Here is a 21,442-nt window from a genome sequence, read left to right as displayed (position 1 = left end):
GAATGAAAATTACGCTTAAAAGCACACCAATTCGCTCCGGAGGCTATCTGGAAAAATGTGAGAACATCGTATCGCGGATTCAATGGTCGAATTAAATTCTGTGAGAATTACTTCTGAATTGATTGCTCTTAGCTTAGTTTTATGATCATACAAAATTTTGCGAAAAGTTAAATCATTTATATCATCTCACATTTCGAAATGCCGATAAATTGCATACAATTATGAATAGTATTTTGCATAAATTAAATTGAATAATTAAAGCACAATGAATTCAGGATAATTGGAAAGACTATCTAGGTTGAAACGGGGAGAAAGCTGCTTCCTCGTTATTATTAATTAAAATAGTATAATAATAGATTCAATCTATAAAACAATTTTAAATTAAAATAAAATATTTTTGTTAAATATATATATATATATATATATATATATATATATATAAAGTCGGTTTAGTTATTTAATATATCCTCATTTTCTCTTCGTCGATCAAATTCAATTAATACATAATTAACAGAATTAAAAGACGAATCTATTCGTATCTTCAAAGAGTATTTTAATTATTCACTTCATTTCTTCTCTCGGGCGTTGTAACTTTCTTGCGCCAATTGGGAAAGTAATCCAACGCGAAATAGTCCAACGCGAGATCCAATGAGAAAAATTGTAACAATAAGGTAGACATCCCATCTCTCGGAACGATGCATACGCATTACTCGTCACTCTCCTAAACTCATTCGCCTGGTTTTATTCGTTACCTTCGCGAATATTTTATTGCCACCATTTCTCGGCTTCACTGTTACGAAAGACTGGGATACTCGTTAATTACATACAGTGCCATTATGCTACGCTTTCATTTGCATGATAATTCCATTCTGTGATGATTATCGAAAATGGAACAAAACTGACGAGAGCGTCTTTACATCTTCATAAAAATAGAACCGAGATCATTCATGAATTATTGCAATTTTAATGAGAGCTTTCAGTGCGCGTATACATTACACATTTCTCATATTCTTATTACATTTTTCTTATCAAAAAGTGTTTTAAAGATACATTGTAAAAATTGTTTTAAAGAAAAATTATAAAAATTTATCTGCTCTCATTGATTTTAAACTAATGGAATATTTTGACGTATTTTAAATAAAGCAAAGAGCGTTTTCCACATTCACAGTTTACGATTCACAGTCGCATGAAAAATCTTGCAAATACCGAAACCTCTATTGCACCTGTAAATTGTTTATTAATTTCACCGGCGTTGAATGCACAGACGTTAATTAATAAAGGACGAGTCGTGTAACAATGCGCGAATTGGTTCCATTAATAATCACGCGAAATAGCGAAGAGATATGCGAACACTGCTACAATTCAATGTGAAAGATTTAATTTCCGATACAATAGCGCATATTCCTAGCAGTAACTATAGTTTTATAATGACATTATTTTCAGCGGTAATGATACTTCGTACAATATTCTCCCTGCTATCTCGTCAAAAAATTACCGCTAATAAAAGTACAAATGCGTATATTTATCGAATCAGAGCGCATGAAAGGAAACTAATAGTACTTTGAACTCAACGACGGAGGATATCGGCGGACGAATGAATGTGGTATAACACAATAATAATCAAGGCTATTGTGAAGACAGGTACTCACCGGTTTTCACAGTTGGAGACGCCGATGGTTGTGCGCACAAAACGTGTGTGCCCCCCAAAACCGCCAGGATGACGCGATAAAACTTCATACTGATCATCGTGAGTAGCTATTCCATAGAAATCCTGAAATCCAAAAGTAACGACTTTCTTCACTTTCCGTGGGTGACACTTATTCTAACTTAATCTAATTAACATAAACTAAGAGAGAAAACACATTATATATTTTAATTAGAAATATAAAGACAGATGAGGCAAAGAGTAATGAAGCAAATAAACAATTCATTTATCTTTCGTAATTAGTTTTTTACTAGAAATATTTAATTATAATTCTAATATTTATACGATGTAAAAATATTATAATGTAATATTTTATCAGTAAATATTTATAATGTTATTTATATAATTTCTCATTATAACATTTGGTAATAAAATTGTGTTCTTTGAAAAAGTAATTTTGTTTTATTTCTTCCATGTACTTACATCTCTAAATGCAAAGATTTATATTTAATATTTATATTAAATATACTTTTTTTATTATACATTTATGTATTTTTTAAAAATAATTTTATATATTTTTATAGTCTCTCTATAAAAATAGATAGATAATAATGAACTTGTTCAGCCGTAACTTTTTGTCCCGACACAATCCATCCGAGATAGATCGACTTTGTCGTAATGTTCCGCATCAAGCGGAAATACCGGCGCGCATCGCGTCGTCTCTTCGTTTTCCCATGCGATATCGCCGCGAGGGGGAAAAAAGTGAAACAACGATAGCGTCGTCTTACCGCGAAATGAGATTCTGATACCGCAATTCGATCGCCGCGTGTCTTCGACGCGGAAGCGTAATAAGGATGTGTCGGCTAGTGATCGAAAACGGGCGTGGAACGCGAATACTGATTTATCGGAAATTAATATGCTAGCGAAAGAAGCTGGCGAGAAATATCTTCGCATCGTTTACGGTATAGAATCGAGGGGGCAGGGGAGGATAGGAAGAGAATTTAAAATAGATTTGCTCAGGCGAAAAAATACTCGTCGTCATCTGTTCTCCTACGGGGCTTATCGCGGCTAAGATAACGACGAGCCACGGGGTGGGCTCTGCAAGCGACTAAGGCACATTGATGGTCGCCGTTAAGAGGATGGAGGAAGAAACCCGTGGCTGGTGGCTAGATGGATCCCCCTCCCCCATTGTCGACCGTGGGTGGGAGATACCGGCCATTGTATGTCCCGCCAACCACACCGGCACACAGCCGCCGCTGTACCATCGACTCTCGAATTCGCGCGAGCTGATCCACAGAATAGCTAGATCGTAGATAAGTAGCGATCTTGCCTCACGGTTCAGAAACGTCGCTCCGATCCGGCTTAAAGCGACAGAAGTCGAGTGGCGCGACTCTTCAAGCGTGAATTCACGTTAGAAGAGAACGTGGTTTTGCGTGTCGATGTATACTAGAAAACCAAGCGATTGCTTTGAGGATGCTCCTCAATGGATTTGACGACTAAACACTTTCAAAGAGGGACTTCCCGCCCGATGTAAAACATTATGATAATGAAAAAAACCGCAAAGAATTGAATATCTGCTTCAAGCAGTTTGAATGTCAGAATTTGTTAACAATAATTATTTATAAAGGTATAAGCTCTTAAGTTTTAGACACATTTAAGAATGTTTTGGCTTTACGATATCACCTAGTTTTCGATATTTAAAAAGCTGCAGGTTTTTTTTAGGGCGCTTTTCGCCCCCCAATCAACGACGAGTAATTCTGGTCGTGAATTTTAATAAAACTACTGAAACAAGTTGCAAAGAAGAAAGAACAAGAAAAATTTACTTTATAATGGCTAATGCAGTGAAAATAATTTCATTTTGCTTAAGTAAAAATATTATAATTAGTATACTAAATCGTTCTAATCAATAATTTTTTTAATTGCCAAATATCTGCAACAATTCTCGAAAACTGCTGTGTTATTATTCCCGGATTCCAAGTATTCTTGGAATCCGGGAATAATAACACAGCAGTCGTAATAACCGTTCAAAAATAATTTTACATTTTTAAATAATAATCTTATTTTAGAAGGAGAGAAAAACATAATTATGTATGTTTCTATTTGTTACCTCAACCCAATTTAAATTAAAATTAAAATTAATATAAAAAGTCAATTTGCAATATATGTATACATACATATTTTTTTTCAAAGGTTGGAATATAATAACTATATATACATATATTTGATAACATGATAAAATTTAACAATTGCAAATTTTACTACAAATTAATCTTCAAGTTATGGAAATATCAATAAACGTCACGTGACATATGTGTTACGTATACATACGTATAGGCTATCATAAATGATTAAATTCCTTCGAATAAAAGCGTTTAATTCTAAAAATGCGTATCAAAGAGACGTAGTTATATATTCGGTTAATTCGCTGATCGATTATTCACACAATATTCTCCATTAGCAGAATGTTTTATCATACGGGCGAGATGATGCATTCAAATTTCATTACTTTAATAGGAACTAAACTCTTAATGGCTACCTATGCAGGCCACACATCCTGTATGTCGGAGTCAATAAATTAACGTCCCTCTATTTCGTCTTTTGCACGTGGATCGTCTAAATCTACCGACCGCTCGGCGTTCCGTATCAGGAACTCATTCCACAGAGAGACGATTTCCACTCTTCCGGCGCGTGAACCCCGAGGAAAAAATGACATAGACGAAGCACCGGCGAACTTCGTAAAATACGAGTGCAACCGGCGCGGCGATGCACTTCATGCATCGCTGTGGGCGTCTGCATTCGTGACGAATCTACTCGACGGACGATCCGAGCGGGAGCGCCGACACACACGGCCGACGAACGCGTGTCGGCGATTTATCGCGTTTATATACATGTTCCCGGCTTGTATCGTGTGCTCGCGGCGTCGTAGGAAAGCGTACACCTGCAGTAAATAGAGGAAATACATGGAATCACCTCGGGCGCTTACCACTCACTCACTATCGAATCGAATGTGATGAAATCCTCCGGTCGCGTATGATGAAGATCTTTTTGCTATATTAACTCCGAACTGTGTTGATTACTTCGTTATTCTTTCGTTATTCTTTCACAGTTATTTTTATATTTTAAATTATTTTTATAAAATTTAAACTATATTATAAAATTACAAATATAGACATAATTAATTACAATTAAAAAAAGAATTTTTAAAAACGCGCACTCAAGTAACATAAAATAAAATGCTCAAAATCAATTTATAAACAAAATGTGTTGTTTCAATTAATATAAAAAAATATATGCAGAAACAAACACGGTTTTAGTAATCTAACAGAAATTATTAGAGTTTTAAAGGCGACATAAATATATCTTCTGTGTCTATCTTCTCACACATTTTCCTTCAATTTTTCCTTATTATCACTTTAATTATGACAAATGTGTTTAAAAGAGATAAAAATCGATCGTCAAAAGATTTGTAAGTAATGAGTATAACCGGGCTTCATTTATGTGTACCGGCTTTGAGAAAATCGACTAGCAATGAAGTCGACCCAAGACTATAAATCAGTAAAATGGGCAAAAAATTATGCGGTAAAGTACTTTCGTTTTACTTTAGATGGGAGATCGCCTCTCTGAACAGAAAAATTTGCATTTCCTCGCTGCTTACCTCGCAAAAGCGGAAACATTTCAACGTTAAGCCTGTATAGAACGGAGAATATCGTCTTATTAAAAAGTTACTATATTATTTATTTATGCTAATGCATAAATAACGGCTGATTTCCAGTCAGATTATGTAAAATATTGGTTATATAAAAATAATATACTACAAGTACATATATACGCTCGTTTGCTAGAATAATGACATAATTCAAAAATTGTCATTTTATAGTTGTTCGTAAAAAAAAAAAGAGAATTATGATTCCTTAAATAAGTACATAATTTTTATTATTTAATAAATTCAAACAAAAATTTTTTTTAACTAAAAATTATAAGAAACTCACACTAACATTATTCTTCTCTGTTTAATTGTACTATTCGCATTATCGGTCCTTATTTACTTATTATTGCTTTTTAGTTGTATTATAATAATAAATAAGCAATCTATTTTTTTCAATAATATTTTTTTAACTTTATATGCGTTTAATTAAAATTATATTATTTCTTTTTTGTTTTGGCATGTACATACATTTATAATAAGGTTTCTAAGATTTGGAATCGTACTATGGAATATAGCAATCCTAATTTTTGGCATTCGTGCGCAGAATTCGTAACGAAGTACGATAACTGAATATCAGATAGCATTTAACACAATCTTTGTTTTCTAGCTTATTTAATTTCGGCCAAAATTATATGTAGCCGTGCCAGTAGCAAGCAGATCGATCCGGCTTTTGCCAAGTAGTACGTTATCTATTTATATCGAAGAAAGCTTCCGACGGTATCGGAAGTTCCAGGATTTTATCAGTGTTTTAGAAATAAACTTCTTCTGTTTCATGTAGATTACACTTATCGATCTTCATTCACAAGTTACGTGAGTAATAGTATATGCGAAAATGCCAGATAACTGTGAAAAGTAGATTCACTATTCTCCTTACAAATAATCAAACTTTAAATTTAATATTTTCTCCTTTAAACTTTATGATCCCATAAGCAAAACTTACTTTTAAAAAATAGAAAAACAAAATTGCCTGTAAAAAAATTAAAACAATTAAGAAATTTTGATTTAAAAATAATTTCACATTTAAATTAAAAACGAGTGAAAAAAACTTACTATTGTATCAATGTCAAAAAAGCTATCTTAGACTATATATTTGCCGTAAAGTTTTACTGTGCAGTTTAGATTAAGAGTCAGACAAACCCCTAATACTAACAAAGTTAGGAACAGGCCTTTTAGATTAAGATCAGACTCGTTTAAGAAGACAATCAGATCGTGAGTTAAGGTAAAGTCAGAATTACTAATTCTTATACCTGTGGCATTACAATTATATCTAAGTAAAAATAACTACATGTTAAAATTAAAATTAATCGCGAAAATAAAAACAGAGAAATTGGATTAACACCCTTGTTATAATATTGATTGAAATTTGATTAATACACCCGATAATTAACTCTGTCCACATCCATGCAGTAGATATGGATCATATGCCGCGCTGAAAGTATTTATAACGCGTGACCGATTGCATCGACGGATGCACGGACAATTTGCATCCGCCTCTCGTCCTAAACAATATTCACTTTCCACTCTGTTTAACTTGCGCGAAATCACCGCAGGTCACTTTTTCGGATCGGGCCGACACCCTCCCGTAGCAAACGAGCCGTGTGAACATAACGCATTCGAGACCGCGGCAGAATTGCGGTCGACGTGGACATGGAAATACACGTGTGTATACACGCGGCTTGTGCGACGGCGAAATTCGCGCTGCCGTGAATAAGGAATGCCGCGATCCTTCGGAGTGTGCATTTTTGTAAAATATTCCGCGCGCGCCGCCGCCGTAACCGCGCGACTCAGAAACCGTAACCACCCCCATATTACGACGCTCACATTGCCATCGCAAGTCGCGGAACAGGTTCCCGGTGCCGTGCCAGGCGCACAACCAACGGTGGCAACTTCAAAACTACACCGAGCGTGGAGGAGCGAAAGAGCGAGAGCGTAAGAGACTAACATCCTTTCGTTCCCTAGTGCGCCAGACGTCTTGGAACCTCGCGTCACCTATACGGCGTTAGAACGCGGCAGTAAACGGCTGCAGAACTCGACGTCGGACGGACCGAATAAAAGAATCAGGAGCACCGAGGGATGGCGTGTTCCTCGCGATCGTAAAATTGATCGCGTCTCCCGACTGCAGTTAACGGACGCGCGTTTTGCTTATGCGAGAGCATGTCGCGCGGCTGGACGATGACATTACGCGAAAAATACCATAGGAGAAATATGTTCCGATTCGCGACAGATTGTTCGTCGATGACGCGAGCGTAAATTTATGCTGCCCGGAAATCTTATACGCGTACCCCTCGTTATTTGAATACGTGCGGTCATTATTGCGTCGTCAAGACGAGACCGCAACGACCGCCCGCAGCGAAACGACACATGTGAAGAAACGTGACGTATTGCGAAGCTGGCGATCGTCGCATCGCAAAAAGAATTGTGTAATTCACCAGAATATTTCATTTTATTAGTTCTGCTACCCCGATTCAACTGGTTCTTTACAGGATTTGCTATTCTTGTAGCTCATTGCTTGGAAATGGACTTGTATTGCGCATAAATTTCGAATAAACCAAGGCTTGCTATAATATCAATATACTTTGGGGGAATGACAACAATTTATGTGTTTCTCTAACGTGAAAGTAAAAGAGCAAGCACGTCTATGCAAATGTAATACTACATCCTTCTCTCATTTTCTTTCTTCTCTTCTTAGACAAAATGTTGCTCGTTTCAAAACATTGATATATTCATTACATTACAGAAAATAAAATAGATATTTATAAAAATAAGTTCTTCAATTTTTCCCCAAGTTGCAATAACAATAAAATCAAATAAAATAACAATAAAATAGCTATTATTCTACACAGTCTACACGATGTTGATTCATTGTTATATGTATTATTTTTATCACACATAAACAAAAAGATGGCTTTATTGCGCTTTATATCTAATTATACTCCTTTCCCCTTGTCTCAAGAGATGACTTTATATGTAGATAACATATATGTTCGATTAACCATATAAACCCTTGTAATGCGTCGTTAGATTCACTTTTTTTATACTCGACTTGTTCTGTAAACAGGAAAAACTACATCTGTTAAAAAAAAGAACAAAGTAACATTTAATTGTTTAAATATCCGTAATAATTGCTCTAAATAATTCCATTTGTGTACGAATTTGTTTTATCTTTGTACATTTTAAAAACAAAAAAATTACAATGATAACCAATTAAGATAATAATAATCATATTTAAAATATCCATTTTGGTTATGGCAACCAAATATCACAAATTTTATAAATCAATACTATAATTATGAGAACTTTAATAATTTAAATAAACTATAATTTATATGATTAAATAACTATAAAAATATAGTTGGGTCCAAACATTACTATAATAAAAATAACATAAATTACAGTAATATTATAGTTACTGCAACTATTTTTTTCTCTCGGTGTATAATTAATTACAGCATTTCTTAAAATTAACAACCTCACAAATATTTTCTAGAGATGTTAACATGTAAGAATCACTTAATATAATAATTCTCATGTACTCGTAAAAATTATTTAAAAATTATGACATAGTATGCCGTAAAAGATAAAAAAAACAAAGATGTGTTTAAATGTCTGATAAAAGCTGTTTATAGCCAGCCTTTGAGTAGACGGAAATATTAAAAAAATCAGTTTCACCCATTCAAGTTCGAAACAGAAAATCAGAGACAAGAACGGTGAATGTTTATCGCCGTTGTAAAGTCAACCCATAGTCGCATTCTCTAACTGCAATCAGTGCATCATTCTACTAGTACAATATTATACCATTTTGTTTACCTTCTCACTTTATATACCGAATGTAAAACCCGCTTGGGGGCAAGTGTTGCGCGAGGATGATGCAAGTACATACGCGATGCATGCGTGCTTGCGGCCGGACAAATACACCTATTCACGATGCACCAGCAAAATCAACATCAACCAGCACGTGCGACGATGCGCCGTTTCATCCAGGCGTATCTATCCGTCCGTTGTCTACCACCCTTGGTATGATTACACGCGCGCGGTTGTTAAAGTGTTGTTGACCGGACGGTGAGATGTCGGATCACTTGCGCTCGTGTCTCGCTCGCATAAAACAGTGCCCGTAATGATATCGTCGTCAACGGGAAATTACGCAACTTTATAGCGTGCGCCAGGGCTTTCGCAAATAATAGCGTAAAGTGACACTTGGAAATCTCGCGCTGTAATAAGATCGCGTGCCTCCCGCGCTAATAAGAGAGAAGGCGTTTAAATATATTTCTCCCTACATTTGCTCATTCGTTTAAAAAAAAAATTTAATTTAAATTAGATTAAAGGTTTTCCTTTTCGAGCGAGACGAAGTGCCCGCCGCCTTGGGATTCTCGAGAACTCGCCCAAGTATTTTTAATTACAAAAGCATGTGCAACCTGTTGTCGGCGTAAGAATACTTTAAAGGGTAAATCGATCAGACGTGACCTAGGGCATGTGTCTTGAGCAAAGGACACGCCCGGTACTAACCCGGATCGCTTCGCATCCGCGCGCTAGAACATTTTTCCACCCTAGTTTCCGACAGCAACGTCTCCGCTGGATTACACGAACGCTCTATTATATATCGTGTACTATATATGGCTGTATCAGTCCAAGTTTCCGCGACACTCGATTAAAGTCGAGCTTTGCGGAGCATCAAATGCAACAGTCAACACGAATCATCGTCTCGCGCTCGTTTAAAATGAATAGCAGGGAGCGGGAGAGAGGGAAGGAGGGAGGGAGATGTGTAAACTCGGTTCCCGACATTTATTTGTATGGCAGCAAGTATCTGTTATTTTAATGAACGCCGCAGAAGTACGTGTTTGTACACCTTTAACGAGGCATACGCGAATAAATCCCAGTAAAACCGACTCCCGCACGCAAGATTCATCCGGCGTAGATCCATACGCGCACCCCAGAGAGCGGAGAGTGTTCAGCACAGTGCCGCTGTACGTGCACGCGAATAATAAACTTTTTACACCACTTTTCTTTACAATGCAATATTTATTTATTGTGAAATGTTTCGTCATTTTATCGATAAAACTGTAAGTTGCACGCAATTCGTATTACAATTTTTCTTTTAAATTTTTGAATTAGACGAAAATTCAATAATGATGTCGATAATGACGAAATGAACATATAAATTTCAACGTAACGGTTGTATAATTTCGTAAAATACTGTAACCTACTTCCTTTACAGAGTTGCCATATTTTTCATTTATCTCAACATATATATATATATATATGTAACTAGTATTTTTTTATTTTCGTCAGTGCATTCAATCCTGATTAGCACGATAACACGTTCCTTTTTCGTTAATTAAATGTTGTACGTATGTTTATATATAACACTATATTTTTAATAGGAAATATTTTTCTATCAAATACTAGATTTTTTTATATCGTCATTTAATCATAACAAGGTTTTAAAAATAAGCACTTAAAAATTTTGAGTAGTAACATTTTCGTATTTAGATCAAGTCATTTTCAAAATTATAAAAGACAAAAATATTCCACACTTCCGTAAATTACTGTGAATCTTCATTCTTTCCAAATTTAAAACCTTAAGTCGTTGATGTAGGCCTTGTCTACAATAAAGATTTAAGCTTTAAGCCGTAAGAAATTGACCAATCACAATTGAGTATTGTTATAAAAATTGACTGTGATTGATTAGTTTCTTTTCGCTTAAAGCTTAAATCTTCATTGTAGACTAAAGCATAAACTAAATAAACTACAGTATACGTTTGAAAGATTACAATTTTTTATCCTAGCAATTGTGTAATTAAAAGAAAGACAAATTTATCAAGATTCATTAATGTAAAAAAGAATCGCACAAAGTATTATATAAAAAAAAGCTTATACTTTTTACACTTTGTACAGATTTTTCTCACACTAGCGGACTTTGTCTTTTTTCCAAAGCCAAAACATTAGTACTCATTATGTAATTATACAATTTCGTGAAATTAAATGCACGCTGGAATAAATTCGCACAAAGGGAACTGCGTTAAACTCTCATAAATTTTTCTTCTCAATTGTTAGTTTTTTATATTATTAAATTAATGACATTTTTATTAAAAATTGGCGGGACAATCTGTGCAAAAAAAACCTACTTCACAGGGTACAGCTTGTTGTGATTGCAATAGCACATCTCTCGTGTGAGTCGTATATTAATCCTCTTCGAAGTGGCCCGTGTCACACGCAGAGTTTCATAGGATGACGAACCGTTTCCCTCACGAAATATAGCGTTCCCATCGATCAGCCAGTGCTCACTTAGTAGAATTCAGATCGCCGTCTTCGCATGGAAGCATTGTCTGGCTTGAGACCCGTACGTCACTAATGGGAATATGCGCGACCCCAGATACCCCGGCTGCATGACAAATGCACTAATCGGCCTTCAGTATAGAATCGTTACGCCCGCGCAAAGCTATGAGTGATTACTTTGACCCGAAGACGACGACGCTTCGATGAATATTGAACGGAAGAACGCGATTATATATTCTGGAGACGATGCCGTAATTTTACAGTGACGAGGGAAAGTAGAACTTGATCGGAGCCTGGATTTTCAACTCGCCGACCGGCGAGTTGCGCTTTAATTGAAAATCCGAAACAAACAAATTGCCGATAAAGTAAATTTTATAGAAGAAGATTCTAATGTCAAGATATGTAATACTCGTATGAATTTTGATGAGCGTCTGACTTAAATCAATCCAAACATTGCAAAATACGACGATGAAATTCATAAACAAAGTTAAACCTCTTCTTTAATCTTTTTTCTTTCTTCTGATTATCTTTATGTCAAATCTATTTTAGTCAGCGGTACACATCTTTGCATTCTTGTCTCTTTCCCTCTTGTGCCAGTCCATCCTGAAGGCTGTTAAAAATTCATCAGAATCTCCTTGCTTATAAAGTGCTATTTTTCTCCATATACGCCTCGTTTGAGTATAACCCCCCCTTCTTTCAGAAGATTGGTGCACACTCGTGTCAGTGTGCGAGCGAGATGCAAGCATGATTAGGTAGCGTTGCCGCGCCAATATGGAATCTAGATCGCACCAAAAGACCGCCGAGAGCTCCGTGATACGTATAATGAAATATGGTTATTGATACAAATTGCCGCGGATACGTTTTAGTACATATTTGTCACGCGGAGAAAATTATTGCGACACTGATATTATTGGTCCACTAAATCATTGTTGAAAAAAGAAAGAGAGAGAGAGGGGGAAACGTTGGAAGAAGAGATAAGTTTGTCCGACGCGATTGCGATATGGGAACACCGATCGTAAAATTCGAGGTGCGAGGATAGTAAAATCCTTCGGCTTAAATCGAACGAGGAAATATGCCGCGAGCCAAAGTAGCTTTCAGGAAACTTTTAAGACTCGGTTTCAAGAATAGGCGAAAGTTTCGAGGAGGCGACTTTTCCGAAAATCTCACGCAAACTGGACTTATGTCATATTCCTGTGCGCGTAAAGACTTTGAATTGGTACATGAATGTATAAAAGCACGAAGCACATCTATGTGGCATGAAGAGAAATCAATGTCGTATGATAAGTGCTTCGGAGAACACACTCGGATTTCTTCTTACTTCTGTATTAGAGATCTTTTTTCGATAACTCCTGCTATCAATTCACATTCCAAAAAATATTATTTAAAAAAAAATTATACCTCTGTTATACTCATTACGATATAGAAGAAATTTTCATTAATATTAATGAAACATAAGAAACGATTCCAATGTATAATAAAAAAAACTAAACGCTTCGTGCATCTCATTAACTTCATCATCATTCTCGGAATACGTTGCATATTTCAATCCCATAGTAAAAAATGTATATCTTCTCTTTCATATTTTTTACACGACTTTATTATTTTCTCCTTAAAGAATTTTTATAATGGATTATCCTATAAGAATTTTTTTCATATCTCAAATAATTACTATTTTTTTTCCACTAAATTGTTTTTTCTTGTTTATCTCCAAGATAGAATGTTTTTTCTTCGAGATATATCAATCAAATCTCTCTTGGGTAACAAATGTGAAGCACATTTTAATATTTATCTAATAAACCTGCATCACACGAGGTGGAGAAGGGGAGAGTTCATGCATTACACTGGGTTGCTCGTGCATACGTAAGCCGGACAAAATTAATGAAGAAAAATTGCATTGCGCGATAACCTTCTTAGGTTCATACATATTTCTGTGACAACTTGGATATTTAATGAATGTAGAAGACCATTAGGTCATACCTTGTGTAAATTTCGGAGTTTAATCGGAATAATGATAATTCTACCATTAAGCAGAATACTAAGATATGAAATTATCTGAAACATATATACGAATAGATTTCTTTCCTTTATTTAAATTAACTATACTATAATTAAATATACTAAAATAAAAAACTAATTTCTAATCAAGTGTCTCGAGATAAATTGCAAAGAACTTTTAATAATATCATTTTTTTCAACATTTTCATTTATTTCTTTATTATATTTACATTATATACAAACATTACTAATAATTTCTGCTTTACAAAATTTAAGAATTCAGAAAACTGAAGTCTATATGACAAACTAATTTACCAAGATGCCAACTTGAAGTTAGCTTTTATCAACATTATCAACAAACAAACGATAGAGATTTGTCAGTAATTTCAAGATAAAAAGTAATAAAAAGAGCTATTCATCAATATCCAAATATCAGCTATTCATCAATTTAAAACTCTACTACGTTGATTTTGCTTAATGTTCCTAATACCATTTTTTACCATTAAATGCGGCTTGCAACTTCAATTTCGAATTCATAGAATAATGAGGGAAACGAGAACAGAGAAAATGCTTTTTCAAAATCTAACCATGGCAAATGTCAGTTCTTGAAAAAGGGTTGGGAAAACTCATTAACTGAGCTAGCTGATTGTGATGGCTCTTCGTAGTGTCACTATTATCGAAAACATTCGAATTAACTGGATTCGTGCATTATAGCATTACCCGATCTAGTCCGCACACAAGCTATATTATTTCCTTTCCTCTTTTTGTTTCCCTATTCCCACCTTTCGCGTGCTTCCATCAATCATTTCAGCTTTGCGCAAGATTCGCCCATTATTCGAATTTTGTCCTCCGTTTTCATCCTCTATTTTCATCTTTCGTTCGTTCAGATCCTTTCCACTACCTCGTAAAATCAAATCTTCGATATCTTCAGTTTGTACAATTTAAAATGGCAGAGAACAAAGAAAGAACTTTCACAATTTATATCTGTGTTAAATTTGTTACATAACGCTCTATGAATTAATTAATTTATTTTTCACGGTACATTTTCGTCAAGCAAAAACAATAATATTTGCAATAACATTTGCAATATTTTCAATAATAATATTTACAATTAAAAGCAAAACACACACAAATGCTATAAATAAGTTATCAACAGCAAATAATCAAGCAATGTGATAAAGGCAGATGTAAATAGAATAATTATCAACATTGCTATACGTAACGAATTACACACTGCATTTACAGTTATTCAAAGATCGATCTATGCCACAATGCAATGCCTCAGCGGCAATACATTAAAATTATTATAATTTAATGTAAGAGAAATTATTTAACAATATTATTATAAAAGTGAATTGATATTTTTCTTTCTGTGGCTGCGAGCGCACATATGCCAACCGCGAAAAGTTGGATATTTCACACATTTGCAATTTGCCAAACCGTGAAAAAAATATTGCATCGATATTCTCTGTAAATGGCTGTGTGTGTGTGTGTGTGTGTTTATGGATAATCGACTAACTCTCATGAATTCATAAATTCTCAACTCTGAGAATTATAAATTAGCAATTACGACGTGTATTTTATTACAAATTAATAAATCACTATATATATATATGATAAATTACAGTTATTTATAATAAAAAGAAATTTACCGTCAATTACAAGTTCATAAGCTTTTAAATGTAATTTAATTCTGTGGTTGGTTTATAAAATTTTTGCATATATTTTGCAAACGTTTAAACTTCTAACTTAAAAATTTTACTTTCAGCACTTTACTATATGTTTATTAAACAATACGTAACAGCGTTTCATAAAATCATTGTTTATAACATACATATCCACACTAATACAAATACTGTAAATAAATTAATATCAAGTACAGTATAAAATGCAAAATTTTAAATATCATTTTTAATTAAACGTTACATTTAATTGATTTCCAAAATAATTAATTATAAAAAATTTATATAAATAATGGATAAAAAAACTAACATGTTTTAATAATAAAAAATATTTTTTTTCGCGCATTAAACATTCCGCAAAAATAAATAAAATTTTCTTGCTTAAGTAATGAATCCTATCGAACCAACGACAGCTAGCTAGATAGAGCTCTTGAGCAAAGATAAGTTTGATAAACGTACGACGTAAATAGGTGATATAGGACTTTCATCCGCTTAAATTTAGCCCTCACGTTTATTTCAATGAGCCTTCACTCCAGGAGTTCTAGGTAATGAGAAAGCAGTAAAGATAGATTAAGAGAGCCCCTAACTCTTCCCATTCCCGAAGCTAACATTCTTTTGTGACAAATCCATTAGGGACTTCGAAGAAATTGAGTTTGCGCCCGCGATTCATTATAATCTCATTTATAAATGAGAACTAACTGCTCGCCTAGAAAACTGTGACAGCCCTTTTAATTATCACGCTCTAAGAGCGTACGTCCAATAAATTATCTGAGAATGAGATAATGCATGATTATAATCAACAACTTCACTATAATCTCCGCAAATAAGATAAGCTTGTTTCACATTAATATAATTATTTTAATATACAAATTATTTTATTTCTAAGAGAATGTAACAATTTCTATTATATCTAAATATTGTTTAAAATATTGATAAGAAATAAATAATTTATTTAAAAAATTTACTCTACTCACAAAATATCATATATTAAAAATTTAAATAAGAAAGAGCGTAAAGAAAAAAGCATAATATTTCTGATTTCTAAATAACTTTTATAACTTTAATTTTTATACAAAGATATTACATTTATCATTTAAAAAGATTTAATGTCTTAAAAAAATTTTCTGTTTAAAAGATAAAATTTCTTATAAATCTCTTAGGACATAGAGAATATTTTATAATACTCGTTTTGTAGTTCATAAATATAAGCATCTGTGTAATCCTGAAGAAAAGTCAAGAAATTCGCAATTAGGAAAAGTTGAATATTACCTTGAAAAATATAATGTATTTTAAACGTATTGTACATACTTTCCTTTCCCGCTCCTGTTATTGCTCACGTACATAATTTATCATTAATATATTTTTCTTATTACAATTGTGCAACAGTTATTATTTAATATTAAATTTCTTAATGCCTCAAGATTGCATGACTCTTAAATTGCAAATTATTTATTTTAAAAGATATTACGTATATTAAATTTAATAATAATCGTACATAAATTGTATAAATATATAGATTCCGTTATATCGCACATCCAATTAGTTTAACATTTATATAACAACGTTCTAAATCTTTCCTAAAGGCTGTTGAATTTTCATAAGTCTACATACACTTTTTTACTACTCTATCTATACAATTTGCAATTGTTTCTGTGTATATATAAGAAAATAAGAAAGTAAAACTTAAGTTTTAACTATGTCACTAGTTTGAAATATATTTCCCTAACAGTTCTCTATAAAGTTGTTTTTAATTTATTATTAATAAATTAAAAACAACTTCATATACCATTATTAAGTTAATAAGGTGATTTAAAGTTTACCTTCAAAGAAATCGTTCTCCTCTTCTCCCTAGTAGAAGTATACACGCCCGAAGAAATCGCTTTTCACGAGAAATACCGAATCGAACGGTCGGAAGACAATGGCACGGAATCAAGTCGGGTGGACGAGAACGTAACCAAAAAGGAACAACCCCTTGGAACACTCGCTAAGTATCCAACCACTTCCAGCACAGCTTTCGCTCGACACTCCTCGATCTCGTGCGAGAACAATCGATTCCCGCCGAGGCGACAGTTACGATCTCGAGTCGCAACACAATCCTCGACACTCAAGAGCGTTTAATACTTCTCCACTCGAGAACACATGATGCGACGTCTCGCGCGAGAACGATAACGATTTATTAACGGAATTCCGCGAGGCTTTTGTCGAGCTTGCAACGGACACTTTTACCCGTATGCATATTTAACTTTTCGCCGCGACGTCGCGTGCTGGATCGTCCCTCGCGGCACGCAGCTGTCGCGCTCTGCTCCAATTTCGGCCTTAACTCGCGAAAAACTTCGTGCCGCGCGACGGAAAAATTAATAGAACGCACCGGTCAACACTTTCCCCGTTCGCCTTTCGCGTACGCCGAAAAGCGTGTAATCGACGATGACGAGAAGAGAGTTTCACTCGTTGGCAATGTCAATATTGTTACAGCCGGTCGCGCATATCGTGTATTATGATTTTATCTTGACGACTATTGATTGCGAAAAAAGCGAGTTTTATTTTTTTATATTTCTCTATATTCTTCTTTTTTTCCTTTCATTCACCGCACGTCATTTTATTTCGGGATACGCACAGAACGTAATCCTGTACTTCGGACGATTCGTTTCGAACTTTTTTTCTTTTACCACAAAAGTCGTATTTCAGCGCTAATTGCGCAATATAATCGCCGTTTTACTTCCGCTACATTCGCGATACTCTTCGTCTAATTACGAAAAATCCGTGACGTTCCTCATAATACGTTCCCCCGTTACTCGTGTAACAATTTAAAGTACAACACGTGCCGTAATTTTATCCCGATGTGTTCCGATCTCAAAGAGCGACTAATTACGTTGATAAAACGGGCGATAAAAAAGTTCAGCCGGTAATCACGTTTGTACTTTGTACTGAAAGTTCATGCCTGCAAAGGTCATTTCGACGAGAAAGGCGCTTCTAATGTCAACCGTTACTGTTATCTTTGCGTTTCGCGCAACACTTCGACCGTCCGAAAATTGCACGTCGGAGAGGGTACATCAAGCGGTCGGTCAGTCGGAGCTTCAGTCTTTCTCTCTCTCTCTCTCTCCCTCTCTTACGAGTACTTTTCGCCGCGGCACTTCGCGTAATCGTTTTCGAGAAGAATGCGTCTCGCCCAGTCACGTAAGGGCAAGCGAGTAGCGCGGCGTTACTGTTATTGCGACAGTATTTTTACAGTTCACGCGCGCTACTACTGTTCCAACAGTCACCGTCCACATCCAAACGAGTGTGCGACACACTGTTATCTTCACCGTTCTCCGAACACTTAAAACACACTCCGAGGACGTGCTATCGTGCTGTTGTTACCGTGAAGATTCGCGCGTGTCTCGCAAGCGCGTCTCTCGCGAGGAGCGTTGACGCATAACTACTCCGCGGGGGAGTGTTCACGATGACGCGTCATCCGCGGAAAACTGTTCTCCTCTCGCGGATCACCGCGGCATCTCTCGACGTCAAACGACGACCTCCCTTCTTCTCTCTGTGCTCCCCCTTCGCTCGCTACCCTATAAACTTCCGCACCAGGGACCAACTATGCCTGTACTCCGGCCGAAAGATCCTCAAGAATTCGCACACGGAATAACGCGGCGATCCCAAGAGCGTGGCATCCTTTGCGCTCTTGGAAAGTGAGTAAGCGGATTCTTAACGAAGCGCCTATAAACGGAACACGCGCCGATCATTTAGATATTAATGTCATTTGGATTTTATTTGATTCGCGCGTGCCTCTCCGACGCAGCCTATCCTTCTTGCAAACCTTATCATTCTTTATAAAAAAAATACGTACACGTTTTTCAAACGCGTCTTTAATTCCCAAATTTTAATATGTCTCTGATTGTATACATAGATTTATTTATAAAATATATTACGCGCTTGTGTGCAAACTAAAATCACGTCACTGTAGCTCCCCTAACTCGCAAAACTTGTTTTTTTTCTTTGATTTTATCGTTACCTTATATTCGAAGCGAGTATCAGCGATCTATAATGTATTCATAACTCACGTTGCTTTCCCAGTAAAAAGTGAATGCACAGGTTCTGTTTAACAGGCGTACGTATCACTACAAATAAAATTAATAGAAACCATATTTTTATGAACGGTGCCGAGGGATTCGCGCCACTTTTTGAGATAAATTCGCAGGCAAGCACTCGCGCATTCAAGTGCCACTTAAAACCAGAGGATTCGTACTCGTGCGAAGCTTATCGGTATTGGAGAGAACCCGACGTCGAAGCTTTAATGCGGATTTTTGCTGACACATTTACGCACCGCCGCAGAAATATCTCGAACGGTTATATTGGCTCTCGTTGCGCCCGATTCAAATTCGAGCACCTTCGGTGCTCTCCAGAGGCATCCAAAAGCGTATCCGTTTCCCCGCGAAAAATCGCATAAAGTTTATCACATTTGAAACGCGCGAGAAGCCTTCCGCTCGATCGCACCGCGAATGTTCCGCGGGTATATTTCCCCTCGGCAAAATTTTGTGATCGGTCCTCTCTTTTAAATGCCAGAGACGCGCTGCAATGCTCCACTAGTCGTAACTTGTGTAACAATTTTGTACAAGCGAAATTTGCGCAGGTGAGAGCATTTTAATCCGGATTTCACTGAATATGTTTCAGGGACACTTCAACTGTCATCCCGCCGCCGCAGATTTCCCGGGATCGAATTTACTTTAAATTACTCGAGCACATTTTAAGACAATTATTCCGCGAAACAATTTTTTTTTTTTTCCCTAAAATTCTCAACAAATTCTTCACGAATCACGGTAACGCTCCTTCCTTTTCACCGTAATGCACTTCCTTAGTCCTTCAGAAGTTCAAGCATCTCCTCTACGTCGAGCAGAATTCCTCGATCACCCCGCGCTTTCGCCGAAAATCCCTGCATTCCCGCGAATACATTTCACCGTTTTCCGAGAGCACTCAGATTGACGAAACTCGCGAGGCGCGCGAAAAGAAAACGGGTTACTCGACAAGCGGTAAACAAACGTGTTGCTGTCAGGTTGAAATATCTAAAAAGCTGCGAGAACTATTCTACTTTTTTCAAATCGCACACGCGGCTCACTTCTCGGGATCCGTCAGCGATCGATAGATCACTCACTCACTCGCACCTGTCAATCGCCTGCAATTCATTCTCGTACGTTTAATTTCGTTGTCCTCTTATTAAAATGCACTTTTCGTGATTTTTCCTTGGTTTTTCGATCAACGTGCCTCGACAATCTCGCCGTCCGAAATTCTTAATCGTGCCAATCGAACGATACGACGCGACGATGGGGATGGTACCGGCCGGTACCGCCGGAAACAGGACGGAATCTCAATTTTTTCCCCTTGAAAAGTGATCTCACTTTAGCGGCGGATGCGCGCGCGAAACCACCACGAGTGATGCTGAGGTCGGACTGGAGCCTCCGACGCGGCGCTAGCGTCGCTACGAGCGAGGGGCAAACCAAAATCACCCTCCTCCGCGACGCGACGTTCACCCCCCGAGGAGGAGGGTGGCTGCAGTGGCGGAGAAAAAGCTAAGTCGCCCTGAGTTTAAGGCGCGCGAATTGCGTAAGAAAATAAGAGATTTCTTAAGAATGCCGACTTGTACTACAACTGTTATCTTTCTGGAAGATAAATCGCGCTTTTCCTCGATTGTAGATTAGCACGAAGATGAGTTTAGCTACTTTATTACATTAATCTTCAATCACCTATTTCTTAAGCGCAACTTGGAATATAATGATTTATTGATGTATTTAATCTGGGAACAGTCATTTGAGATGTTTTTTTTTTATATTCCAACATTGAAAAAGTGAAGCTCACATTATAGAAAATCTTGATATGACACAAAAGTTTATATCAAGCTTCTAAAATAAAAGTTTACTTTATAGAAAATACTTTATACAATTTTTACCTTTTTATATATAACATAGTAAATAAATATAATAAAAATAAATTCTTTTATTAATTCTGCAAAAGCAAATAGAATATAAATAACTTTATATAATAACTTAGCTTTCTGTTAAATTGCTATAAAATAGATATTCTATAATTATATTATAATATATTTTTTCTAATACTTGTTCTGTTTACATACTTTTAAATACAATCCTAAAAGAACTCAAAAGCATT

The 21,442-nt window shown here is 35.8% G+C and overlaps 1 protein-coding gene across 5 annotated transcripts in view; it reads right to left on the bottom strand.

The window, feature by feature from the left end:
• Positions 1-20,757, bottom strand: part of LOC105836926 (basement membrane-specific heparan sulfate proteoglycan core protein) — a 190,820-nt gene extending 170,063 nt beyond the window's left edge. For 4 of the 5 annotated variants that reach the window (XM_012681312.3, XM_012681313.3, XM_012681314.3 and 1 more), the window contains exons 1-2: positions 17,122-20,757; positions 1,650-1,771 (exon numbers count right to left, since the gene is read on the bottom strand). In XM_012681312.3, coding sequence (XP_012536766.1) covers positions 1,650-1,746 — 97 coding nt within the window. In that variant the 5' untranslated portion in view covers positions 1,747-1,771; positions 17,122-20,757. Of the gene's footprint in view, positions 1-1,649; positions 1,772-11,473; positions 15,513-17,121 lie in introns of those variants that run through there. The other variant, XM_028189449.2, reaches the window with a different exon arrangement.
• Positions 20,758-21,442: the final 685 nt, after the last annotated feature.

The sequence above is a fragment of the Monomorium pharaonis genome, chromosome 4 (assembly GCF_013373865.1).
Source record: "Monomorium pharaonis isolate MP-MQ-018 chromosome 4, ASM1337386v2, whole genome shotgun sequence".
Lineage (NCBI taxonomy): Eukaryota > Metazoa > Arthropoda > Insecta > Hymenoptera > Formicidae > Monomorium > Monomorium pharaonis.
The sequence above is the reverse complement of the archived record's forward strand: the minus strand, read 5'-3'. Positions and strand labels throughout refer to the sequence as shown.